Source organism: Sciurus carolinensis, chromosome 4 (genome assembly GCF_902686445.1).
Source record: "Sciurus carolinensis chromosome 4, mSciCar1.2, whole genome shotgun sequence".
In the NCBI taxonomy this organism is placed as follows: Eukaryota; Metazoa; Chordata; class Mammalia; order Rodentia; family Sciuridae; genus Sciurus; species Sciurus carolinensis.
This window is the reverse complement of record NC_062216.1, coordinates 166,789,980-166,810,075: the sequence shown is the minus strand read 5'-3', so window position 1 is coordinate 166,810,075 and position 20,096 is coordinate 166,789,980. Positions and strand designations below refer to the sequence as shown.

At 57.4% G+C, this 20,096-nt stretch overlaps 2 protein-coding genes and 1 long non-coding RNA gene across 4 annotated transcripts; 1 reads left to right on the top strand and 2 right to left on the bottom strand.

The window, feature by feature from the left end:
* Nucleotides 1-1,279: 1,279 nt before the first annotated feature.
* On the bottom strand, nucleotides 1,280-4,350 carry Lgals1 (galectin 1). Its single transcript, XM_047550089.1, has 4 exons — nucleotides 4,211-4,350; nucleotides 2,915-2,994; nucleotides 1,626-1,797; nucleotides 1,280-1,479 (listed from the first exon to the last, which is right to left on the bottom strand). The coding sequence occupies exons 1-4, from the start codon at nucleotides 4,217-4,219 to the stop codon at nucleotides 1,333-1,335; spliced, it is 408 nt and encodes a 135-aa protein (XP_047406045.1). The 5' UTR covers nucleotides 4,220-4,350; the 3' UTR covers nucleotides 1,280-1,332.
* On the top strand, nucleotides 3,648-10,622 carry LOC124983127 (uncharacterized). 2 transcript variants are annotated; one of them, XR_007108354.1, is made up of 5 exons: nucleotides 3,648-4,321; nucleotides 6,374-6,861; nucleotides 7,190-7,313; nucleotides 7,743-8,443; nucleotides 9,964-10,622. It is a non-coding gene; the product is annotated as an uncharacterized LOC124983127 (long non-coding RNA). The 2 variants fall into 2 exon arrangements; XR_007108355.1 differs by lacking the exon at nucleotides 3,648-4,321 and adding an exon at nucleotides 5,072-5,234.
* A 2,950-nt stretch (nucleotides 10,623-13,572) lies between these two features.
* Nucleotides 13,573-20,096, bottom strand: Pdxp (pyridoxal phosphatase). Its single transcript, XM_047550088.1, has 2 exons — nucleotides 19,472-20,096; nucleotides 13,573-14,843 (listed from the first exon to the last, which is right to left on the bottom strand). The coding sequence occupies exons 1-2, from the start codon at nucleotides 20,055-20,057 to the stop codon at nucleotides 14,527-14,529; spliced, it is 903 nt and encodes a 300-aa protein (XP_047406044.1). The 5' UTR covers nucleotides 20,058-20,096; the 3' UTR covers nucleotides 13,573-14,526.

The following is a 20,096-nucleotide window of genomic DNA, read 5'->3' as shown; positions in this document are numbered from 1 at the left end:
CTCCCAAAAAGCTGCAGGCAGGCAGTTGCTAATTAATGTACCCTGGGCCCCTACCTAAATCTCCATTCAGCCTTTGCCCCTGCCACCTGCTTCTCACCTTTTTTGCTATGTCACCGCAACTCTAGGGCCTAGTCACTCCTGGGCCTAGCCACGTAGGCAGAAAGGAGAGAGAAAAGGGGAGAGAGAACAGAACAAAGGAGACCCTAATCTATAAAAGATGCTGGGTGCATCTGCCGTGGCCCGCTTCTCCCTCCCTGGAAAGTCTGTGTTACTACTTTTAAATGAAATCTGCTTACCACATGCTGCCTCGGGTGCCTCTCTGACGTCACACTTCAGGGGAACTCCTCACTGACGGTCCATCATTGGCGGAACCCTCAGGGCCCAAGCCCATAGTTCCCTTGCTAAGGTGAGACCCGCCCAAGGTCAGGGAGCCAGTGACTCTCAGACTAGCTTCCTGGTTGCCCTTGTGCTCCAGCACAGGGGTGCAAAGCTGGGATGCACGGGGCTCCTCAGGCTGTGCTGGGCTTGGTAGACTCTGGGATCTCTTTTTGCATTCCATATGAAGGAGCCCATTTCCTCCTTCATAAAGGAGTAAGGGCACCTCAAGGTGGTGCGTGAGGAAGGTAAGCCATCCTCACTGGTGGAGCCAGGCACTGAGCTTGTCCGCCATCACATGACATCCCATTTAATCTCCACAACGGGCTGCGTGTAATACCCTCTATAAGTAATAAACTAAGGCACAGAGGGGTCAATTACATGCACAAGGCCACACAGCTGGCCTTTGTTTGTTTGTTTTCCTTTTGAGACAGCCTCACCAAGTTGCTGAGGCTAGCCTTGAACTTGTGATCCTAATGCCTCAGCCTCCCAAGTTGCTGGAATGACTAGTAGGCACCATCCCCCCACCCCGTTCAATGGAGTCTGTGGTTCAATCCCCAGCACTGCAAGACACTAAATAAATGAAAGATGGTTTTTCCAGGTTGGCCCCAAACTCCTGGACCCAAGTGATCCTCCTAAGTAGCTGGAACTATTGCTACTGCACCCTGCAGACTCCAGATCTTTCCAGCTCCTGACGGTCAGTGTTCTTCCCTCCACCTCCTGCTGTCCCTCCCACCTGGCACATGGAAGGAGTTGGTTCAGTGCCCTCCACGGCGTGCTCAGCTCTGGCTCCGTCTGGGGAGCCCAGGGTAAGAAGTTAGGAGGTGCACATGGAGGAGGTGAAGGAAGGGGCAGGCCTGGGGACGGGGACCCTTTCACACAAGGACACGCACACAGGAGCTGGTTCAAGGAGAACAGAGGCAGCTGCCTTTATTGGGGGCCGGGGACCGGCTGGCTTCACTCGAAGGCTATGCACTTGATCTTGAAGTCGCCGTCAGCTGCCAGGTAATTGATGGCCTCCAGGTTGAGGCGGTTGGGGAACTTGAACTCATGTCCATCTGGCAGCTTGATGGTCAAGTCTGTCTGGTCAAAGGAGATGCACACCTGGGAGGTGGAGGGGCAGTGAGCTGGCCTGCAGCAGGCGCCCGTCGCGGCGGACTCCCAGGTCACCATGCAGTGAGGCGGGGAGGAACCCCAGGTGGTGCCCAGCCCCCCAGCCTCCCCCGCCACCCGGTCCCGCCCGGTCCCACCTCCACCACACTTCCAGGCTGGAAGGGGAAGGCGGGCTCGCGTTGCTCGGTGCCCCAGGCGCCACCGTCCTTGCTGTTGCACACGATGGTGTTGGCGTCCCCGTAGGCATTGAAGCGGGGGTTGAAGTGCAGGCACAGGTTGTTGCTGTCCTTGCCCAGGTTCAGCACAAAGCTAAGAATGATGAGTGAACTTGAGGATACCTTGGCCAGCTGAAGCCACCTTCTAGTCGGTCCCTCAGGCTGACCAGTGTGCCACTGGGTACGCCACTGATGCCCCTTGTTGGGAGACTCATTTGGCCAGACCAGAAACCTGTATTCTAGTTCTGGCCTTGCTGTGTGACCTGGAGCTGGTCGCTGACTCTCTCTGGGTCTCAGCTCCCTCACTTGCACAAGTTGCAAAAGAAAGGTCTCTAAGGGTCTTGCAGTGATGATGGCCCCAGACGCTCCCAGACCTTAGCGTGAGATCTAACCTTTCTGGTCAAGCTCAGGGACTCCCTCCAGATGGTGACCTTTGGGAGGGCGAGTCCAGTCTGGTACATTTCTGAACCCCTAGCGCTGAGTGGGACACACTGCATGTTCAACCGCCACAGGGCGAACATCGTGGACACCGAAGGTTTGTTGGCCTGGGGGTGTGGCTCAGGGGAGGCCCTGGGTGTGACCCCCAGCACCGCACACACGAAAATCATTCTTTGCGTGGAGCTAAGGCCACGCCCACCTCTGCAGGCTCAGTAAGTAGGAAAAGAGTGGGCGGCTCTTAAAGCGAACCCCTCTTCATCGTCACCACTGACACACCCAGCCTCTCTCCTCCTCCAACACCCTCCATCTTGCTTTATCAAGAAACCGAGGCCCAGTGAGAGTGGTTGACTGGTCCAAGGTCCTACGGCTTTGAGAGGAAAGGCAGCTGGCTGAACGAATGAGGAAAGGGCTGAAGAAATGGAGGACAGGGTCGCGACTGCGCAGCCCTAGGAAAGAGCCATCTGAGCGAGGCAGTGGGCGACACCCGCTGGTCCCCCTCCCAGGCCCCGGCCTCTGGTCCTGCCCAGAGTCGGAAGGGGAGGGGGCCCGCCAAGGTAGAAGATGAGGCCGCAGCTGGTTTAGTTTAAGAGGCTCGGTGGGGGAGGGGGCGATGGTGGGGGCGCCCAGACCCAGCGGAGGAAGTGACTCACTCAGAAACGCAGCCTGGGCGGCGGGCCACAAACCCCCTCCGGAGAAGCGGCCACGCCCATCCCAGCCCCGCAGCCCGACCCGCTCTCCAAGCACCACCCCTGCCACCCGCAGTCACCCCTCACCTCTTGGCATCGGGGGCCACCTCGCCGCGCACTTTGAGGCACTCTCCAGGTTTGAGGTTCAGGTTGCTGGCGACCAGCCCCTGGTGCAGACAAGACCCACCCCGCTGGGTTAGGGGGAGTTGGTCTCCCAACCCCCAGCATCCTGGGGTGGCTGAGGGTGGGAGTGGGGTCTTTCGCACCCTGGGTCCTCTGACCAGGCCACCGACCGGGAAGCCTGGGGACAGGATGGGGTGCAGTTCCAGTCCGCACCTGGTTCTCTGAGTGGGCCTGGGAAGCCCCCTTCCCCACAGGGACTCCGGAACATGGGTGCTTCTCCAGCACCGCTTCTGGGTCTTGCCCCTGGGTGGGGGGACCTGGATTCAGGGCAGCCTGGAGGTGGGGCTCAATGCCCCTTTGCCTGGAGGGGTCTGCCCCTCTGCTGATGGCCTGGGGCTGCAGCAACCTGGTCACACTCCTCTCCACAGAGAGGTGCAGAGATAGAGGACACGCAGATGACCGTGGTCAGGTCCTGCTGCGGAGGGCAGAACCACCAAAGCAGTTGGCACCGGGATGGCTCAGGGTTAACAAGGCTGACCAGGGCCCAGGGCACTGCCTGGCACTACCAGACGTTGGCACCAGGGCGGGCGGGCAGGAGTTAACGGGTGTTTCAGTGGTTCCTTCTGCCAGAAGCTCCAAGCTTTCCCTGGGGGCCTAGGGGAGATTCCCGCCTCCTCTCCCTGTCCTTACTGCCCTTACCACCCACAACTCGCACTGCCCCACCCCCACCTGCCAGCCTAGAGGGAACCACCCTCTGCCCCCTGCCCCCTGCCTCCTGCCCTGGGAGGCCTCCACCAGACAGCCTGCCTCCGCTCCTGGAGACTTTTTAGAGCTCCCTGGAGCGCAGGGCGACTTGGCCCTGGAGCATTGACTGGGGACAGCTGCAGCGGGGGAGGGGACATGAGGCTCTCGCGTGGAGGAGGGTAAAGGACAGTGGCCTGGGCCAAAGTGCCCCCCCCATGCCACACCCTTCAAACTCCCAACTCTTGGAGCTGCGGAATTGAAGAATGTCGCACCTTGGCAGAAGTAACTAGGCTGTCCCACCCTGGGGCAACCAGAAAGTTCTTCAGTCAGAGAAGGTTTGGGGGACCATGGTACCCACCCCATTTTACAGATGTGGCCACTGAGGACCAGAAAAGAGAAGGCACTTGCCCAGGGCCGCACAGCTGGAGCTAGAACCCAGCTTCAGAACTGCCCCACACTCCCCTGGTCATCGGCTCCCCGCTATCCCCGGACTTTGGGGTGGGGTCCCACACTCACACAAGCCATAACTGAGGCCTAGAGGATGCTCCCGGGGTCTGCTGCACGGGCTAAGGACTCCTCGGAGAGATGGGCCCAGCCGCACCCACCCTTTTAACTGGACCGGACCCGGTGAGTCCCGCCCCCTGAAAGCTCAGCCAATTGCAAGTCGGGACTGGGATGGGAGCCACCAGAGGTGGAGTCAATGGAATTTCGAAATCAATTCTGGAGCAGAGGTGACCAATCAGAGTGGCGATTCCCCTCCCTCCTTCCTAGCCACGCCCCCAGAGCCCAAGCTCCGCCTCCTATCCTTCATCTGCCCCCGCCCTCATCCAAAAAAAAAAAAAAAAAGTGACGCTGTTGCAGAGATTGGGGGAAGCCAGTGGAAAATAGTTTGAGGATGAGCTAGCCCCGAGTTGGCGGGAAGGGGCCTGCGGCCGGCAGCCTGAGCCCAGGGGCGCCCCGAGAAGAGGCTGGGGAGCGCGGGATGCGTTAGGGAGTCAGAGCTGGGGGAGAGGACGCGCCTGGGAGGGCCGGGACGGGGCCCCGCCGCGTGCCGCCGCAGAGGCTGAGCCCGGGCCGCTAGGCCTGGCCCCACCCGTCCCCCACCCCCGCCCGCGGACGCGGCGACTGCAGCTGCACTCCTGCTGCTCACATGGGGCTAAAGAAAGGCTGGGCCCGGGGCCAGCGCTGAGGCTGTCAGCTGTGGCCGCACCTCCGGTTGCCGGGGGCGGGGAGGGCTGGGGATCTCTGGGTGCGGTCAGAATGTCAGGCCTGGGAGGTGGCCCGCCGCGGGCCAGGCCGTGAGGGTTGGGTCCCCCTTTCTGAAGCCAGCCTTCCCTTTCCCATCTGCTCAGCAGATACTCTCTGGAGCGCCCACTGTGTGCCTGACCCTGTGCTGACTCCAGGGGGTGCAAGAGAAGCCCCTCTAGTCCCTGTGCTGAAGGAGCGCTGGTCGGGGTTGGGGGGATCTAACCAAGAAGCTAATTCAGAAACAGGACGGCTCTGAGGCCAGTCAGCAGCAGCCCGGGTGGGTGGAGACAAGGTGAGGAGGGTGGTCTCAAAGGGGGGGCAAAGAAGGACTGGCATTCAGCAGGGGCACAGATCTGGGGACAGGACTGGAAGGCCAGCTGTACCTGGTCATGAAGGGGCTTGTGGGCCAGGGACAGGGCTTGGCATTGTTTCACCTGAGGGTACTGGGGAGCCACAGAACGACGTAGGGAGGGCAAGTACTGAGGGTAGACGTGGCTATAGGGAAGATGACTGTCATGGCAGAGTTGAGGCTGGCCTGTTGGGGTACTGGCCTCACGGTCAGGAACCAGGTAAAGGGAGCGCACAAGGCAGCTCGCCAGGGAGCTGTCGGGGACCTCCTGTCCTGCATGGCTATCCCCCTTCCAACACTGCCCGCATTGGAGAGGGAGAAAGATGCAGACTCAGGATGAGTCACATCTGGAGGCCAGGCCAGTCACCTACCCGCCCCACCCAGCCTCCTCAGCTGAGCCCCCATGCCCCCACAGGCCACTTGGTCCAGATGACTGAAGCCCAGCCTGGCACGGGATGAGAGGGCGTGTGCAGCCCCAGAGAGGGGCTGGCTGCAGCCCCAGGGGCCCCCCCCTCCCCCCGGAGCCAGTGTCGCCTGGCAGTCCAACCACCGCAGCTTCACTTTTTCCTGTGGGCCTCCCCGAAACCTCAGTCCTAGGAAGGGGCGGGCCGGGCCCAGCCCACTCCTCTCCCAGCCCAAGCTGCCTCTGCCACATCGAAGGAGGCATTTCAGAAGACCGAGGACCAGAGGAGCTTTGGGCGGGGGCAGCTCTCTCTGCCCAGGACTTAGGGTCTCAGGTCCTGGGAGCTGCTCCTCAGCCTCACCCCAACCTGGACAGTGGGCCAGCACCGGGGGTGCTTGCTGCGGGTAGGGATGTGTCACCCTGGTCCGGGTCCAGCAGCATGGGTAGGATACAGGTTGCCAGAAAGGCCCCCCTGGGGTCTGGAGACTTGGGTTCTGCTTCTGACCCTGTTGTGTCGCCCACCCTCAGAGAATCCTGGCAGGTGTGGCTGCCGGCTTGCCTCAGTCTCCCCATCTGCAAACTGGGCGTGGGAAGTCCGCTGTCCTGCTCAAGGGTCACACAGGGCAGGACGCAGGTCTGTGACACTAAGGGATTTTTTTTTTTTTTTCATGACTTCCAGGTCTCAACTTTGCCCTTGCCCCCCTCCCAGACCGAGTTCATCTTCCTGGGGGCGTGGCAGCTCATCTGTGAGGACTCCCTGTCCCCACTGGTCCCTAACGCGAGATAGGCGGGCTCTCAGGGAGACCCAGAAAGAGGCCCTTGCAAAGGACCCAGATCTAGGCGCATGAGCGGCCCTTGGGTCAGAGGAACAAAGGCGCCAGTGAGCGCGTGTCCAGATCGCCTGGAACAGAAGCAGAGTCAACTTAAATGTCACCATAGGCTCAAAGGCCTACCCGGCGTGCCCATGACTGACAGGCTGGACTGCTCCACCAGGAAGAGACATTCTGACCCCAAATGCCAAAGCATCGACGGGGGATTCTATGTTCGCAGAAGTTTTCTGGAAACCTGGCTTTTCTTCCCGGGAAAATCCTACATACAGTCAATAGCTCTGCCCTGGGGGCACCATCATCTCCCCTGAAGGAGGGGTCTGGGCCCCCTGTCTTTGGGGTGTGTATACCTTTGCTGTTTATTTTTATTTTTTAAATCTTTAAAACATTTTTAATTTTGGGGTACTACAAATTGAACCCAGGGGCACTTAACCACTTAGCCACATCCCCAGCCCTTTTTTGTATTTTATTTAAAGACAGGATCTCACTGAGTTGCTTAGGGACTTGCTAAATTGTTGAGGCTGGCTTTGAACCTGTGATCCTCCTGCCTCAGCCTCCCGAGCTGCTGGGATTGCAGGCATGGGTCACCATGTGTGGCTTGCTGTGCTGTTTTTAAATAAATCTTTGCTTGTATCTTGCTTTTGATGTGTCTCAACGTGTCTCTTCAGCAATTAGTCAAAAACCTGGGCCGAGTTGAGGGCTCATTGCCTCCTTGGAAGGATCTTCTCAGATCCCTGTCTGTGACATTCCTTTGGCAATCCAGATGGGACTCGAACTGAGGAACTACCTGTGGTGAGTTGAACTAAACGCTTTTTTTTTCTTTTCTTTTTTTGTACCAGGGATTGAACCCAGGGGCACTTGACCACTGAGCCACATCCCCAGCCCTTTTTTATTTTTTATTTAGAGTCAGGGTCCCACTGCGTTGCTTAGGGTCTTGCTAAGTTGCTGAGGCTGGCTTTGAACTGGAGATCCTCCTGCCTCAGCCTCCGGAGCCACTGGGATCACAGGCCTGCGCCCCTGGGATGAGCTGCGTTCTTTCTCTTATTCAAGGCTAAACTTTTCTCACTCGCTGCTTTTTCTTTCTCAGTGCGAGTGAGTTCCTGCTTCACTCTCTTCTGCAGCCTCTGCAAGTAAATCTTCCTTAAAGGACACGCCCAGCCCGCTTCTCATTTTTAATATTTTCATCCCTCCAGGTCTCTCACTGTCCTTCCATTTTCTTAGAATAGCACCTGGGATACGAGTCGGGAGACTCCTCAGTGCCTCACCCACACAGCGCTAAGGGAAGCGCCCAGCTTACCAGGACGCGACTTCTCTGAAGAAGATGCCCTCCCCTAGGCTTCGTGTAATGGACCAGTGCCGCCTCCCCTGGCATGGGCGAGGGCCTTGTTTCGTTCCTCATGCCCACGTCGTGTGTCCTTTCTTCTCTGAAGAAGTCTGTTTCAGCGCTCACTCGGATGAGATTAGACTTTGAGCCTAAAGACTCAACTGCGGTGGCTCGAACTGGCTCTGGTTTTCATAATTTTGGGAACGGGAACTCAAAAGCGTTGGAGTGTCCCCTGAGTACTCAGGGTGTCTCCAGGGACGCCTGGAGCAAATGTCGCCGCTGGAGGAAGGGGTCACCCTCTGGCCATTTGGTGGCTGAACTCGGGTACAGGCACCCACCAGGACTTGTGTCCCACAGTCCCACCACCGGCAGGTTCGGAATTCTTCCATCTTGTTAAGATAAGGGAGATCCAACATCTATTCCTGTAAACTCACTTCAGATTTATATAGTAAGTCATTGAAATGACTATATCCAGAGCACAGATCTCGAAAGGCTCCAAAAGGCACAGCCATAGATCACGTGATTAATAGAAGGCATGAGAAAAATCTATGAGCGACCAGTCAGCTATGATCAAGTCCAGGAGCTCCTCGGGAAAAGGGTGAGGATCCTGTTTTGTTCTTCATTAGACTTACTGACTCCCTGACACACGAACGCTGATCCAAATTCTATGAGGGACAGATTCTGCTGGGGACTTGCTCTACCAGCCGGCCAGTTCCAGACATTAGGGGAAAACTTCAAATACAAACTCTGGGTCCTCAGGCCCCTATCAGCCAACTTTTACATTTGACCTTTGGGGTATTCAATGACAAAATAAAAGGCACCATAAATCTTGGCGACAGTGACAGCAGGCAAGGGAACAAGCCCAGTCACTTGTCCTAGTGTTCGACCAAGGCCTGGGCCCCTCAGGGATACCTGACATCTCTGCATGAAAGAGGGGAAATGGGGGGAGCCCAGAGGATGCGACCAGACCAGAACGGCCTGTCCACGCCGGATCATGACCCTCCTTGGGGGCGGGGGGGCGACCACAGGGCAAAACTGCCTCACCTCTGGAGCTGTGGAAGCCTGGGAATGCCGGGCCTCTCCAAGTCCCCTTTGGCCTACTGGACATCACCACAGGAGCTCGGGGACTCTGCATGTGGCAGATAAAGGTCTGAGCAGCCCTGGGGACACTGGAGCTAACTTTCTGCCTTCCTCACCCCTCCAGGACCTCTTTCTAATCTCACTCGTGTGGTGACAGCATCCCTAAGGCCAGGTGTCCACAAGACCTTTCCCTTGCAGATTGAAAAACTCGCTTTTCACTCAGGGTTTTCAGGTCCTAAGAAAAGTTCCTCACTGGATCAGCCCCTTCCTGAATGGAGGAGCCCCCTTCAGGATCTTTTAGGCACCCCCACATTAGGTGCCTTACAGCGGCACACTTCCTGGAGTCACCTACCCAGAATTCCTCCTGAGACCCTACAGGATTTTTTCCTTACAAATAGCTAGACTCCTGCGGGGCGTGAAGGTGCATGCCTGTAATCCCAGCCGCTCAGGTGTATTTGTCACACACCCTTTCAAAAAATGGGCTGGGGATGTGGCTCAGCAGTTAAGCGCTCCTGGGTCGAGCCCCAGTAAACCCCCCAAAAAAGCAAACAACCCCAAATCTGCAGCACGTGTGTGTACCAGATTGACTAGAACAAAAGCAGAGTCAATTTAAATGTCGCCAGACTCAAGAGAGCTACAGTGTGCCATGACTGCTCCACCAGCAATAAGCATTCCGAACCCCAAACGTCGGAGGACTGACGTGGGATGTGCTTTTTACAGATGCTTGGTGGGAACCTGTACTTTGCTTCCCAGGAAAGTCCTATGAATGATCAGCGCCACTCAGGGGGCGTCACTGTCTCTGAGAGGGTAGAGGTGCCCGCAGCTGCCTTTAGGCTGTCTCCGTCTTTGCTTTGCTGTCCTTCAATCAATCTTTGCAGCTCGTGGTAAAGCACCCCTGGGTTCGATTGCTAGTACCACAAAAGCAGGGGGGACATCCTCAGACCTGTTCAGTGACAAACAGCTCCCTCTTGGTTAGGCTGGGGTGGGGAGACGTTCCAGAGTCCTCTTTAACAGTGACTATGGTTTTCCTGGGGGCAGGTGTCCCACGTATCCGCCCCGTGCTCGGTGCCTTGCTATCTCCTTTCACCACATCACCCCCTACTTGGTGGCTGCCATTGGGTGGAACTTCTGCAAGAGGAAGTCAGTCAGAAGAGCGAGAAGACAGGCCACCTGGATGTGGGAGCGGCCTGGCTGCAGGTCTGTGGTGTCTCTGAATCTGTCTCCAGGCCTGGACAGTGGGAATGTGGCAGTACAGGTGTGATGTGTGAGGATGTTTCCTTCCCTCCCGTGGCCAAGGCCAGGCCCCTGCCCCAGGGATTGTCTGCTCTACTCCACACCCTGCAGGAGCGGCTGGGAACCCCATCCCCGCAGCCTGGGTTTGCCTGCTGCTGTGAGAAATGAATTCCACTTGTCCAGATGGAATCTGGGCCAGTGGGGCCCTTCCAGCCTGGCCCCGACGGAGGCTCTACTTCCTCCAGCTGGCACTGGCTGGGAGGGTGGAAGCCGCAGAGGCGCCGTCCACTCCCCCAGCTAAGCTGGCTGCCCCAGCCAGCCGCAGTCCTAGATATCAGTGGGGAGGGACCCCGGAGGAGATAGCCTGACCTGCTCCCTACTTCCTTCCAGCACTAGGGGTTGAACCCAGAGGCATTTAACCACTGAGTCACATCCCCAGCCCTTTTTTTTGTATTTTATTTAGAAATAGGGTCTCATTGAGTTGCTTAGAGCCTCACTAAGTTGCCAAGGCTGGCTTTGAACCTGCCATCCTCCTGCCTCAGCCTCCTGAGCCACTGGGAATACGGGCGTGTGCCACCGCACCCAGCCATATTTTATTTTTTGAGACAGGAAGGGTCTCACTAAGGCACTGAGGTTCCGAGTTGCTGAGGTTGGCCTGGAACTTGTGGCCCTCTTGCCTTAGCTTTCCTGGTTGCTGGGATTACAGGCATGTGCCATCATGCCGGTGTCTGTCCCCCCATTTCATGATGCTGTTTTGTGACGCAGTGACCATCTAGAGAGGGTGGGCCCTTGACCAAGTCCACACAGGGAGCTGAGCCAAGGAAAGGAGTGAGGTCCTGGGTACCTGCTCCGTGGAGGGCAGAAGGTGGCGTGAGGGGTGCCTCACCTCCAGGGGTCTTCCGACAGGTTGTGGGGCAGCCGTGCCCTCTTCCTGACCCGCCGGCTCGCCTGGCTGCCGTTGCCGGGTTTTCCTGTTGCTCAGGTACCTCCTTGCCTACAGTGAGCTTCCGGCCCTTTGCATCCCTCCTGGGGTCTGTCCCCTTGTGATCACAGACCCCTCCTTCCCTTGGGGAACTGTCCCTCCTCTGAGTGGGCCCCAGACCTTTTTCTTAATCGGCCTGACCCTCCAGGACTCAGGTCTAAGCCTCTTTAACATTTTATTTTGAAATTACAGACTCACAAGAAGCTAAGACTTTTTAAGAGCTTACGAAATATTTGAGACCCAAAGGGGAAAAAAAAATGTATTGGTTCCAAAATACTAAAACTTCAAAGCTGAACTGGACACGTTTACTGTGCTCACACTTAATGAAATATTAACCTTGTTGGTCTTAAGAATTTCATTCCATTGGAAAACAGCTTTGTAGGTTGGGTTTTTCTTACTTTGAACGTGTTTCCAAGTATTTCCAGAGGTCAGTTAGTCCTGAATTACATCCCAACAGAGAGATAATGTCTAAAACGAAAGTATAAAAGTACATTTAAAATTATATTGTAGAGATACACAAATATTATGTCTTGATAAAAGTGTTACGAAATCTTTGACGTGGGATGTGGCTATCTTTCAGCATTTTCTCTGGTGTGTCTGATGCATGTGTATCAGGAGTTTGTATCTGCGGGTAACCGAAAGCTCAGTGGGATTGCTTTAAAATCAAGGGGAGTGTTCCCTTCAGTCTGGGGCTGTGGAGTTTTCGTGGCAGGATTATTTAGTGGTTCAGGGAAACCATCGGAGATCTGGTTCTTGAGTAATCATGGGTCGTAGCTGTGTAGATGGTCAAGGGTCTGGGGAGTGCACTGTGCTGACACCTGTAACATCTGTAATGATTTTCAAATGGTTCCATCAAAAAATCTGAATCTGTAGAGAGGCAGTCGGCAAGCCGGGCAATGTGGACAGTGGGTGGACCCGGTGAAGGACCTGAGGTGCTGGTATCATTCTCGCCCTCTTGGGTTGGTGTAGCCTGCAGCCCCGCGCTGGAAGGGCAGAGGCAGGAGACCTTGAGTCCGGGAGTTGGAAGCTAGCTGGGCAACATAGTGAGGCTCTGTCTCAATAAGTTAGTAAATAGAAGAAAGTGTTGGGGAAACACCCGGGAGGTTCTTCCCGCCCTCCCGCCTGCTGCCGGATCATGAGGCAGTCACGTGGTCAGAGTGGCTACCACAGCTCCCAGCACAAGTGAAGCCAAGGAGCGAGTCCCCTCGCTGTGTCCTTTAAAGATGAGGAAAACCTTCCCAGACGTTCCCAGCAGACCCCTCTTCCGTCCCACTGGTCACCGTGTCCATGGCACACCTAAGATGGCCTAGACTAGGAGGATCAAGTAACCACAATTGTTTCCACTCAAACTTTAAACTAATCTATGTCTGTGCTCGGACAGGATGCCTCTGTGTTCAGCCCCGGGGACATCAGGATTCTGCTGGCAAGGAAGGGGGGAATGGCCGTTAGGTTCTGGTTGGGGCCAAGGAGACAGGCACTCCTTTGCTGGGCGAGAGGAGCAGGGCGGGCTCATGGTCCAGGTGGCTGACAGCTGTGTCCGATCCCCAGGGTATGGGCTTCCACATGGGCAAGGGACACAACCTGGCCAGTGAGAACTGCCCCGGGATGCTGGGTGCCGACTGGGAGGCGGGACAGAGAGGATGTGCCTGGAGGGTGCCAGACTCCTTGCGGGGTGGCCAAGAACCCGTGTGCCTTAGCCACATTGAGCTGTCGGTCACAACCTCCTCGAGGACACCACAGAGAATGCACCCTTGCTCTGACTGCGTGACCAACAAGGCTGTCAAGCCTCCTTCTCCCCAAGAAGTCAAAGCTGGAAGGATTTCCCAGGCCTGGTCCCGCCCCTGGCTCCGCAGACAGAGCTGGCGCTGAGGCTGAGCAGGAAGGCGCTCGCAAGAGTATGGAGCGGTCCCGCGCCCGCCACTCAGCAGGCCCTGGGGATGCTCGGGACAGCAGGACGCACTCCCCAGCGGCACCAGGCCTGACGATGCTCCCCAGAGCAGCTCACCTGAGCTCCGGGTGGGAACCTCGCCCGGCACCTTCCTGTCCTCTCTCCACAGAGGGGGCTGCAGCGTCCTCAGTCGGACAAGCTCTAATCAGTCCAGCTGTGCGCCCTGCACACTCCACCCGCTCCTAAGCTGGAACGTGGGATGCGTAGCAGAAACTTGCAGGGTCTCCAAAGGGCTGGAAACTGGCATAGACTCAGCAGGCGCGGTTCCCTGGCAGAGCGCCGGCCTGGTTCTATGCCTGGCACCACCAAAATAAAAAACCCGCAGGAATGTATACTGTGAAAAAGTCAGGGCACTACTCACAGGAGAATGCTCTGGAACTGGGATGGATCAATTCATGGGCAAGGTCACGGGAGGGTCAGTTCCAGGAAGGCAGACTCAGGCAGGGGCTCCCCGTCCCTCCTGGGCTGGACTGTCACACAGCACTCCCGCTCAAACTTTATTACATAGGAGGACTGGATACAACCAGGGTGGAGGCGGCAGGGAAGGCCTAGCCCCCACCCCTACTGTCACTGGCACATAGTAATAAATAAATAAGGGGGCAGGGGTAGAGGTGGCACAGCAAATACTGACCACAAAGTGGGTACAAAAGCCCACCTAAGCCATGGCCACCAACTCTGGACAGGTACCGGGATCAGGCAGGGCCGGGGCTTTTCTTCAGTCTTTAGGAAGGGGTGTCTTCAAACTTGGCCCCTTAATTACTAACTGACTCTGAACCCCTGGCTGGTCCAGTTGGACCCAGATTGTCAAGAGGCCACTGTCTCTAGGACTTCTGGATTATTCTATTTGGGATCTAAGAGACCAGTGGGTCATTATACTTGGTGTCCCAATGGGTCCACCCAGGACCCAGGACGTTCTCGGGCCACTGCCGCTCAGCCTTCTGATTGGCAGGCCTGGGCTCCAGGACAGGCAAGGGTCCTTGTTCCTTCAGTTCCCACTTGGTCCACTCAGGACCCCACATGGTGAACCACTCTCACTGGGCTTCAGCTTGGTCCACTCAGGACGGTGGGTTGTGGTTTTGGAGACCTCTGACTGGTCAGGAACCAAGGGGAGGAACCCAGGAGCACAGGCTGGGCTCTAGCGGCCCCAGGGAGGGAGAAGGGCTAGGGAATCAGCGCCCATGTTTCCAGGCGGGGAGACAGGGCGGAAGTAAGTCACCGCTGGGTCAGGCCAGGGTGAGCCTTCGAGCTGCAGGGGCAGCTTCTGGAACAGCAGAGTGCCCGGCCACCTCCCAGCTGGGGAGGGCAGAGGGCTTGCGAACCTTCCCGGGTCCGCCCGGCAGGTGCAGCAGCCAGGCCAGGGGGCTGGCGGGCTTAGGAGGCCCCGCCCACTGCCTCCTCCTGCAGGGCTGAGTGGGAGCCGGGGCTGCGGCCGGCCGGCTCAGTCCTCCAGCCCCTCCATCAAGTCTGCGATGCTCTCCACGTAGTAATGGGGCACCAGGTCATGCTGGCCGGCCGCCAGGTAGGCCTGGGCCTCCTCCAGACGGGAGACGCCGGTGAGCGTGAGCACGGTGGTCATGCCGCAGCGGTGGCCGAAGAGGATGTCGGTCTCCAGGCGGTCCCCCACCATGAGCATGCGGGCGGGGTCCACGCTGAAGTGCTCGGCGATGCACTGGAACATGTAGGGGCTGGGCTTACCCACCACCAGCGCCTCGCGCCCCGAGGCTGTCTCCACCGCAGCGGCCAGGCTGCCCGTGCCTGTGGAGAGATGGGAGCCATCAGCAGACTGGAGGCAGCAGAATCCCGGGAGGCTGCCGGGACGCTGCGTGGCCCGGGGTAAGGCTGGGCCCGGCTGTGAGTCAGAGGCTCCCGCCGCCTGGAAGGCATGGGCCCACAACCAGAGGCCTGTGCTCAGACTCCTCCACCTCCCTTCCTGGGCAGGCTGGATAACCTCCCCATGCCTCAGTTTCCCCGGCTCTAATGAGGATATTAATGACACTCATCTCCCATGGGTACTGCAAGGGCTCAATGAGCCATGGCATGTAAACAGGGTTGATCAGTCAGTCCTGCCCGAAGTTCACCCTTTCACCCTGGCAGCTGTGTGCCCTCAGGTAAGCTACTCAACCTCTCTGAGTTTCCAGGGACTTGCTGCAACATATGGGGACTAGCTGCAAGATGTAGATCCAAGTAATACCTTCCTCCAAAGGGATGCTGTGGGACCACAGGGGCCGAGCTAGGTGAAAGGAAAAGCACTTCACAAACAGTACTTGTGGTTACTGCTACCAGATAACAGCTCCTGGCAGTGGAACTGACCGGCCCATCTGTGGGTTGGAGATGTTCACACTTCTGCCCCACCCCCAGCCTCCATCTGCGTCCATCAGCCTCTGCAAGGACAGTGATAACCAGAGAACACCACTGGATACAAAGAGCTACATGCTAAGAGAACACCACTGGATACAAAGAGCTACATGCTTGGCAACCTCTTTCACCACCTCTGTGGCAACAGTAACTCTCATAAGCTCAAGAGTGGAATCAGGGCAAGAGTCCAACAATAGGTGAGTCCAACTGTCAGCAAAGGACAGTTCTGTTGCCCAGCCCAGGACCGGCATGTCCATACAATGCGTCCACTGTTCCTGTCCCAAGGCACGTCCTCGTGCCCTAGTATTCTGCTTTCACACTAATGTCCTGCCAAGGTGACCACACGAGGACCATTTACGCAGCACATTCTGGGCTCTCAGAGGCGACACTGGTGCCATGGAGCCTGTTCACAGATGGGAAAACTGAGGCTCAGTGACATTAAGGAACTTACCCAGGGCTGCCTGGCTTCCTAAGGGGCAGCAAAGGAACTTGCACTCGGTGGTCTCACCCATCTTTGGCTGGGCTGGCTTGGGAAGGTGGACAGTTTCATTTTATTGGGAATTTTGTGAGCTAGTTGTTAAAAGACACTATAACTAAAAGTCAACCAACTACTGTCAGGCGCAGTGGCACATGCCTGTAATCCCAGCAGCTCTCGAGGCTGAGGTAGGAGCATGTGAGTGCAAAGCCATTCTCAGCAACTTATCAAGGCCCTTAAGCAATTCAGTGAGATCCTGTCTCTAAATTAAAAATCTAAAAAGGGCTGGGGATGTGGCTCAGTGGTTAAGGGGTACCAAGTTCAACTCCTGGTATTAAAAAAAAAAAGTCAACTACTAGCTGGGCACAGTGACACACATCTGTCATCTCAGCTGCTTGGGAGGCTAAGACAGGAGGATCACCAAGTTTGAGGCCAGCCTGGGCAATTAGTGAGACTCTATCTTCAAAAATTAAAAATAAGGCTCCTGGCTTTAGAAACGAAAACAACAACAACAAGGAAACCAAAGGTAAGAGATGCTCAAAGTTCATCTTTTCTTGCCCTTCTTAGTTTTTAAATTGTGAGACAGGCTCTTGCTAAATTGCTCAGGCTGGCCCCGGACCTGCGCTGGACCTGCGCTCCTCCTGCCTCAGCCTCCCAGTGGGACGATGGGTGTGTGTCACTGCGCCCAGCTCAGAGTACATCTCACTGTCACCTGTGCTCTGAGGTCATCTGCACTTGTGATGACAGATGCCCCTGGATCTGTCCAGCTCCACGATCAGGGGCCTCCTGCGGCAGATCCGAACCAGCCATGTGAGTGTTCACCCCCAAGCCAGTGAGTGGTGTAGACCAAGGCCTCCCAGCTAGGAACCGCTTCTGGACACGCCACCGCCTGACCCAGATACTCTAGCCTCCTCTCCCTCCTCTCACAACACTCCACTTAGTGAGCCAAAGGCACAGAAGGAAGAATGGGTGGGGACAGCAAGAATCCTCAGTCCTACAGCCCTCAGACAAGGAGGGCTTCCCCAGCACCCCAGCACCAGGCCAGGGGCAGAAGCGGGCAGGACCCGAGCAGCACCCCATAAGCTTCTCCCTGGCCCCTGCCCCCGACTCACTTGCATGTTTTCTGCTTTTTGTTTGATGTTTGTTTTGGCGCAGGGACGGAGCTCCCGCGGGATCAGTGCTGCTAAGAACAGGATGGGAAAGAAGAGCCACTGGTCTCCTGGCTAGAGTCCTTCAGGATGGGAAGGACTCCCCTGAGCCACTCCAAAGTGCTGTTCTCAGCTCGAGAATGGTTAAGGCTGCCAGCGCCTTCCTTCCCAGAATGGAGGGGTCACCCTTGGGACCCACGTCCCACTTTATTCATTCTGCTGATATTTACTGAGGCCCAACCAGATGCCAGATAGGGCAGAGTGGCCCATGCAACAAAAGTTCGTCCTCTGTGCCCAACACCAGGAGAGGAGTCTGTGGCTCCAACCGCCTCGGCCCACCAGCACCCCGCCAGCACCCCGCTGCTCCCCTTCGGCAACCCCCAGCTGCTGATGACTATTCCTGCCAGTGGGCACTGCAACTTGCAGTTCAAGTGTCTGCCTTGTGGCAACAAGGTAAATGCATGATCCGTCTAAGAGGCCCAGGGGTGGGGGAGCAGCCGGGGCTCTGAGGCTCACCAGGGGCCTTTGTTACATTTTTATACATTGTGAAACAGTGGTTTCAAAGCCACACCATTCAGTTTCTGCAAATACAGGACCACAGCGCTGCATTTGTTGAGCCTCTGCCTCCCCCTCGAGGCAGTGGGAGTGACCAGCAGGGCTGGTGGTCACAGCCTCATGGACACCAAGACCACAGGGTCTGGGGCCAAGCAGCAGCCTGGGAGGCACGAGTGGGCAGGGCACCTCCCCCAACATCCCACACCACCCTTCCCCAGCCCTGGGAAACCATGTACCCCACAGCTTTAACCTGAGCATTGGGGACGCCAGGGAAGGACACTTCCTAGCATGGCTGAGGGTAGACAGGAGCTCGGCGGTTGTGCGCCCTGAATACAGTCGTCCCTGCAGATTTAAGGGGATGCTGAGGTTGATGTGGTCAAGTGGCAAGTCAGTCCAAGCCAGAGCCAGAACAGGGCCAGGACTAGAGACTCACAACTGCCACCCCATCCTAACACTGTCTCCTTGTCACCTTCACTCTGCCCAGTTACCTGCCTCCTCCAGGAAGCCTTCCCAGATGTTCTCAGCAGGAGGCCCTCAGGCCTACCCCACCTCATTCACTACCACTCCCCCAGCCAGGGTGTGTGTCAAGGACTGTCTGGGGCGGGGGCCCACAGAGAGGGAGTGACAGGGCTCTGTCCCTGCCCCCTGCCTGACCAGGGTATTAACCTGTCCACACACTCATCACTGTGGGCTGGCTTCTGCCACCTCCTCCTCTTGTACAGCTTTAACCCTGTGACCTAGGAGCTTCAGCCTGCTCCTGCCGTCCCCACCAAGAAGAAGACAGCCTCCAAGAGTGCTCTGGATGGGGGGTATCCCTAGAGCCAAGTTCAGGTTCCCGGGCTCTTTCACCAACTCGCTGTGTCCTCTTGGGAAGCTCATGTTTCAAGAGGGAGTCTATAGTCCTGGGCCTATTCTGGTTCTGCCTTGGACCTCTCTTTGTCTCAGTTTGATTAAGAAGTGGGACAAGCTGGGCACACACCTGTAATCCCAGCAGCTCAGGAGGCTGAGGCAGGAGGATCTCGAGTTCAAAGTCAGCCTCAGCAACTGAGCATGGCCCTAAGCAACTCAAGGAGACTGTCTCTAAATAAAATACAAACAGGGCTAGGGATGTGGCTCAGTGGTTACACACCCCTGGGTTCAATCCCTGGTACCCAAAAAAAAAAAAAAAAAAAAAAAAAAAAAGGAAGTGGGACAATACTTCCATCCCTGGAATAATCTGGAAAACAAATGAAAACAGACGTCAAAGTGCTTCATGAAACTCCCCACACGTGGGAGGACTCTGACTACAGCACAGCATCTGAGCCAGGACTGCGCACCAGGCACTCACCCTCATGGTTGTTCCCTGAGGGGTAACTGGCCTCGCGGGCACTTCCATTCTGCACCCAGCCAGACACTCGGGTTATGTAACCCACTAAGATTACACAGCGTCCGGGTGGAACTGAAGTCAAGTCAAACTCCACCTGCCTTCTGTCCACACACCTGCCCTATCCTGCCTCTGGGAATGCTGTTCCCACCCTCTCACGGGAGGACAATCCTTCTAGGCTTCTCCAAACCCGCAACCATGGTGGATAGGGCAAGAATGACAGGAGTCCAGGAGGCTAGCTCCCCAAGTCCAAGAGACCTCAATCCAACCCGAACTCCCTGCGCTTATCATTTAACATGGACCTCACCACTGCCCCACTCAGGTAGGAATTACCAGGTGTGGACACAAAAGCACCCTGGGCTCTTGCTGCGTGGGGCTTCCTTCGCAGTGGTGGCATCTGTCCTGATTGCCACCTGCACCCGCCCCCCGGGGGTGGAGAAGGCGCAGGCCACCCCTCCACCTGTTTCACCGTCAGTTCCGCGCTCACCCGGGGTCCGGCTGCCGTCGCTGAGCGGGTGCCAAGGGTCTCGGTCGGTGGCCACGAGGAGGCAGTCAGGGTCGCGCAGATGCGCGCACGCCTCGCTCAGCTTGGCGAAGGAGAAGTGCTCGTCGTAGCCCACGAGCACGGCGCGCACGCGCGTGGCCGCGCCGCCCCCCACGCCCGGGTCCTCGCCGGGATCCCCTGCCAGGCGCAGCCCCGCGGCGCGCAACTCGGCGCGCAGCCCCTCGCCCCCGAGCACGAACACGACGCCCTGCGCGTCCGGCGGCCCGGGCAGGCGCTGGCGCAGCAGGCGCGCGGCGCACAGCGCGGAGCTGAAGAGCTGCTCGGCGCGTAGCCCCCCGAATCCCAGGCGCGCGAAGCGGAGGGCCAGCTCTGGCCGCGCGCGCCGGCTGTTGTTGCTCACGAACAGCGCCGCCTTGCCGGCCCGCGTCAGCCGCTCCACCAGCTCCGGGGCGCCCGGCACGGCGCGCTCGCCATTCCACAGCACCCCGTCGCAGTCGAACAGGACCCCCTGCGCCCTGCCCAGCACGTCGCGCAGGGCCGCGCCGCGCAGCCGCTCGCAGCGCGCCATGCAGCCAGCTGGCTGCTCGCACGCTCGTGCGGCTCTCAC

Excerpts from the sequence above, each read along its gene's own strand:
- Pdxp (XM_047550088.1), bottom strand. The coding sequence starts at position 20,057 with ATGGCGCGCTGCGAGCGGCTGCGCGGCGCGGCCCTGCGCGACGTGCTG. Across the intron at positions 14,844-19,471 it reads CGACGGCAGCCGGACCCCGG|GCACGGGCAGCCTGGCCGCT; the intron begins GTGAGCGCGGAA and ends ATCTCTCCACAG.
- Lgals1 (XM_047550089.1), bottom strand. Across the intron at positions 1,798-2,914 it reads GTGGCCCCCGATGCCAAGAG|CTTTGTGCTGAACCTGGGCA; the intron begins GTGAGGGGTGAC and ends CATCATTCTTAG. Across the intron at positions 1,480-1,625 it reads AGCCTGGAAGTGTGGTGGAG|GTGTGCATCTCCTTTGACCA; the intron begins GTGGGACCGGGC and ends TCCACCTCCCAG.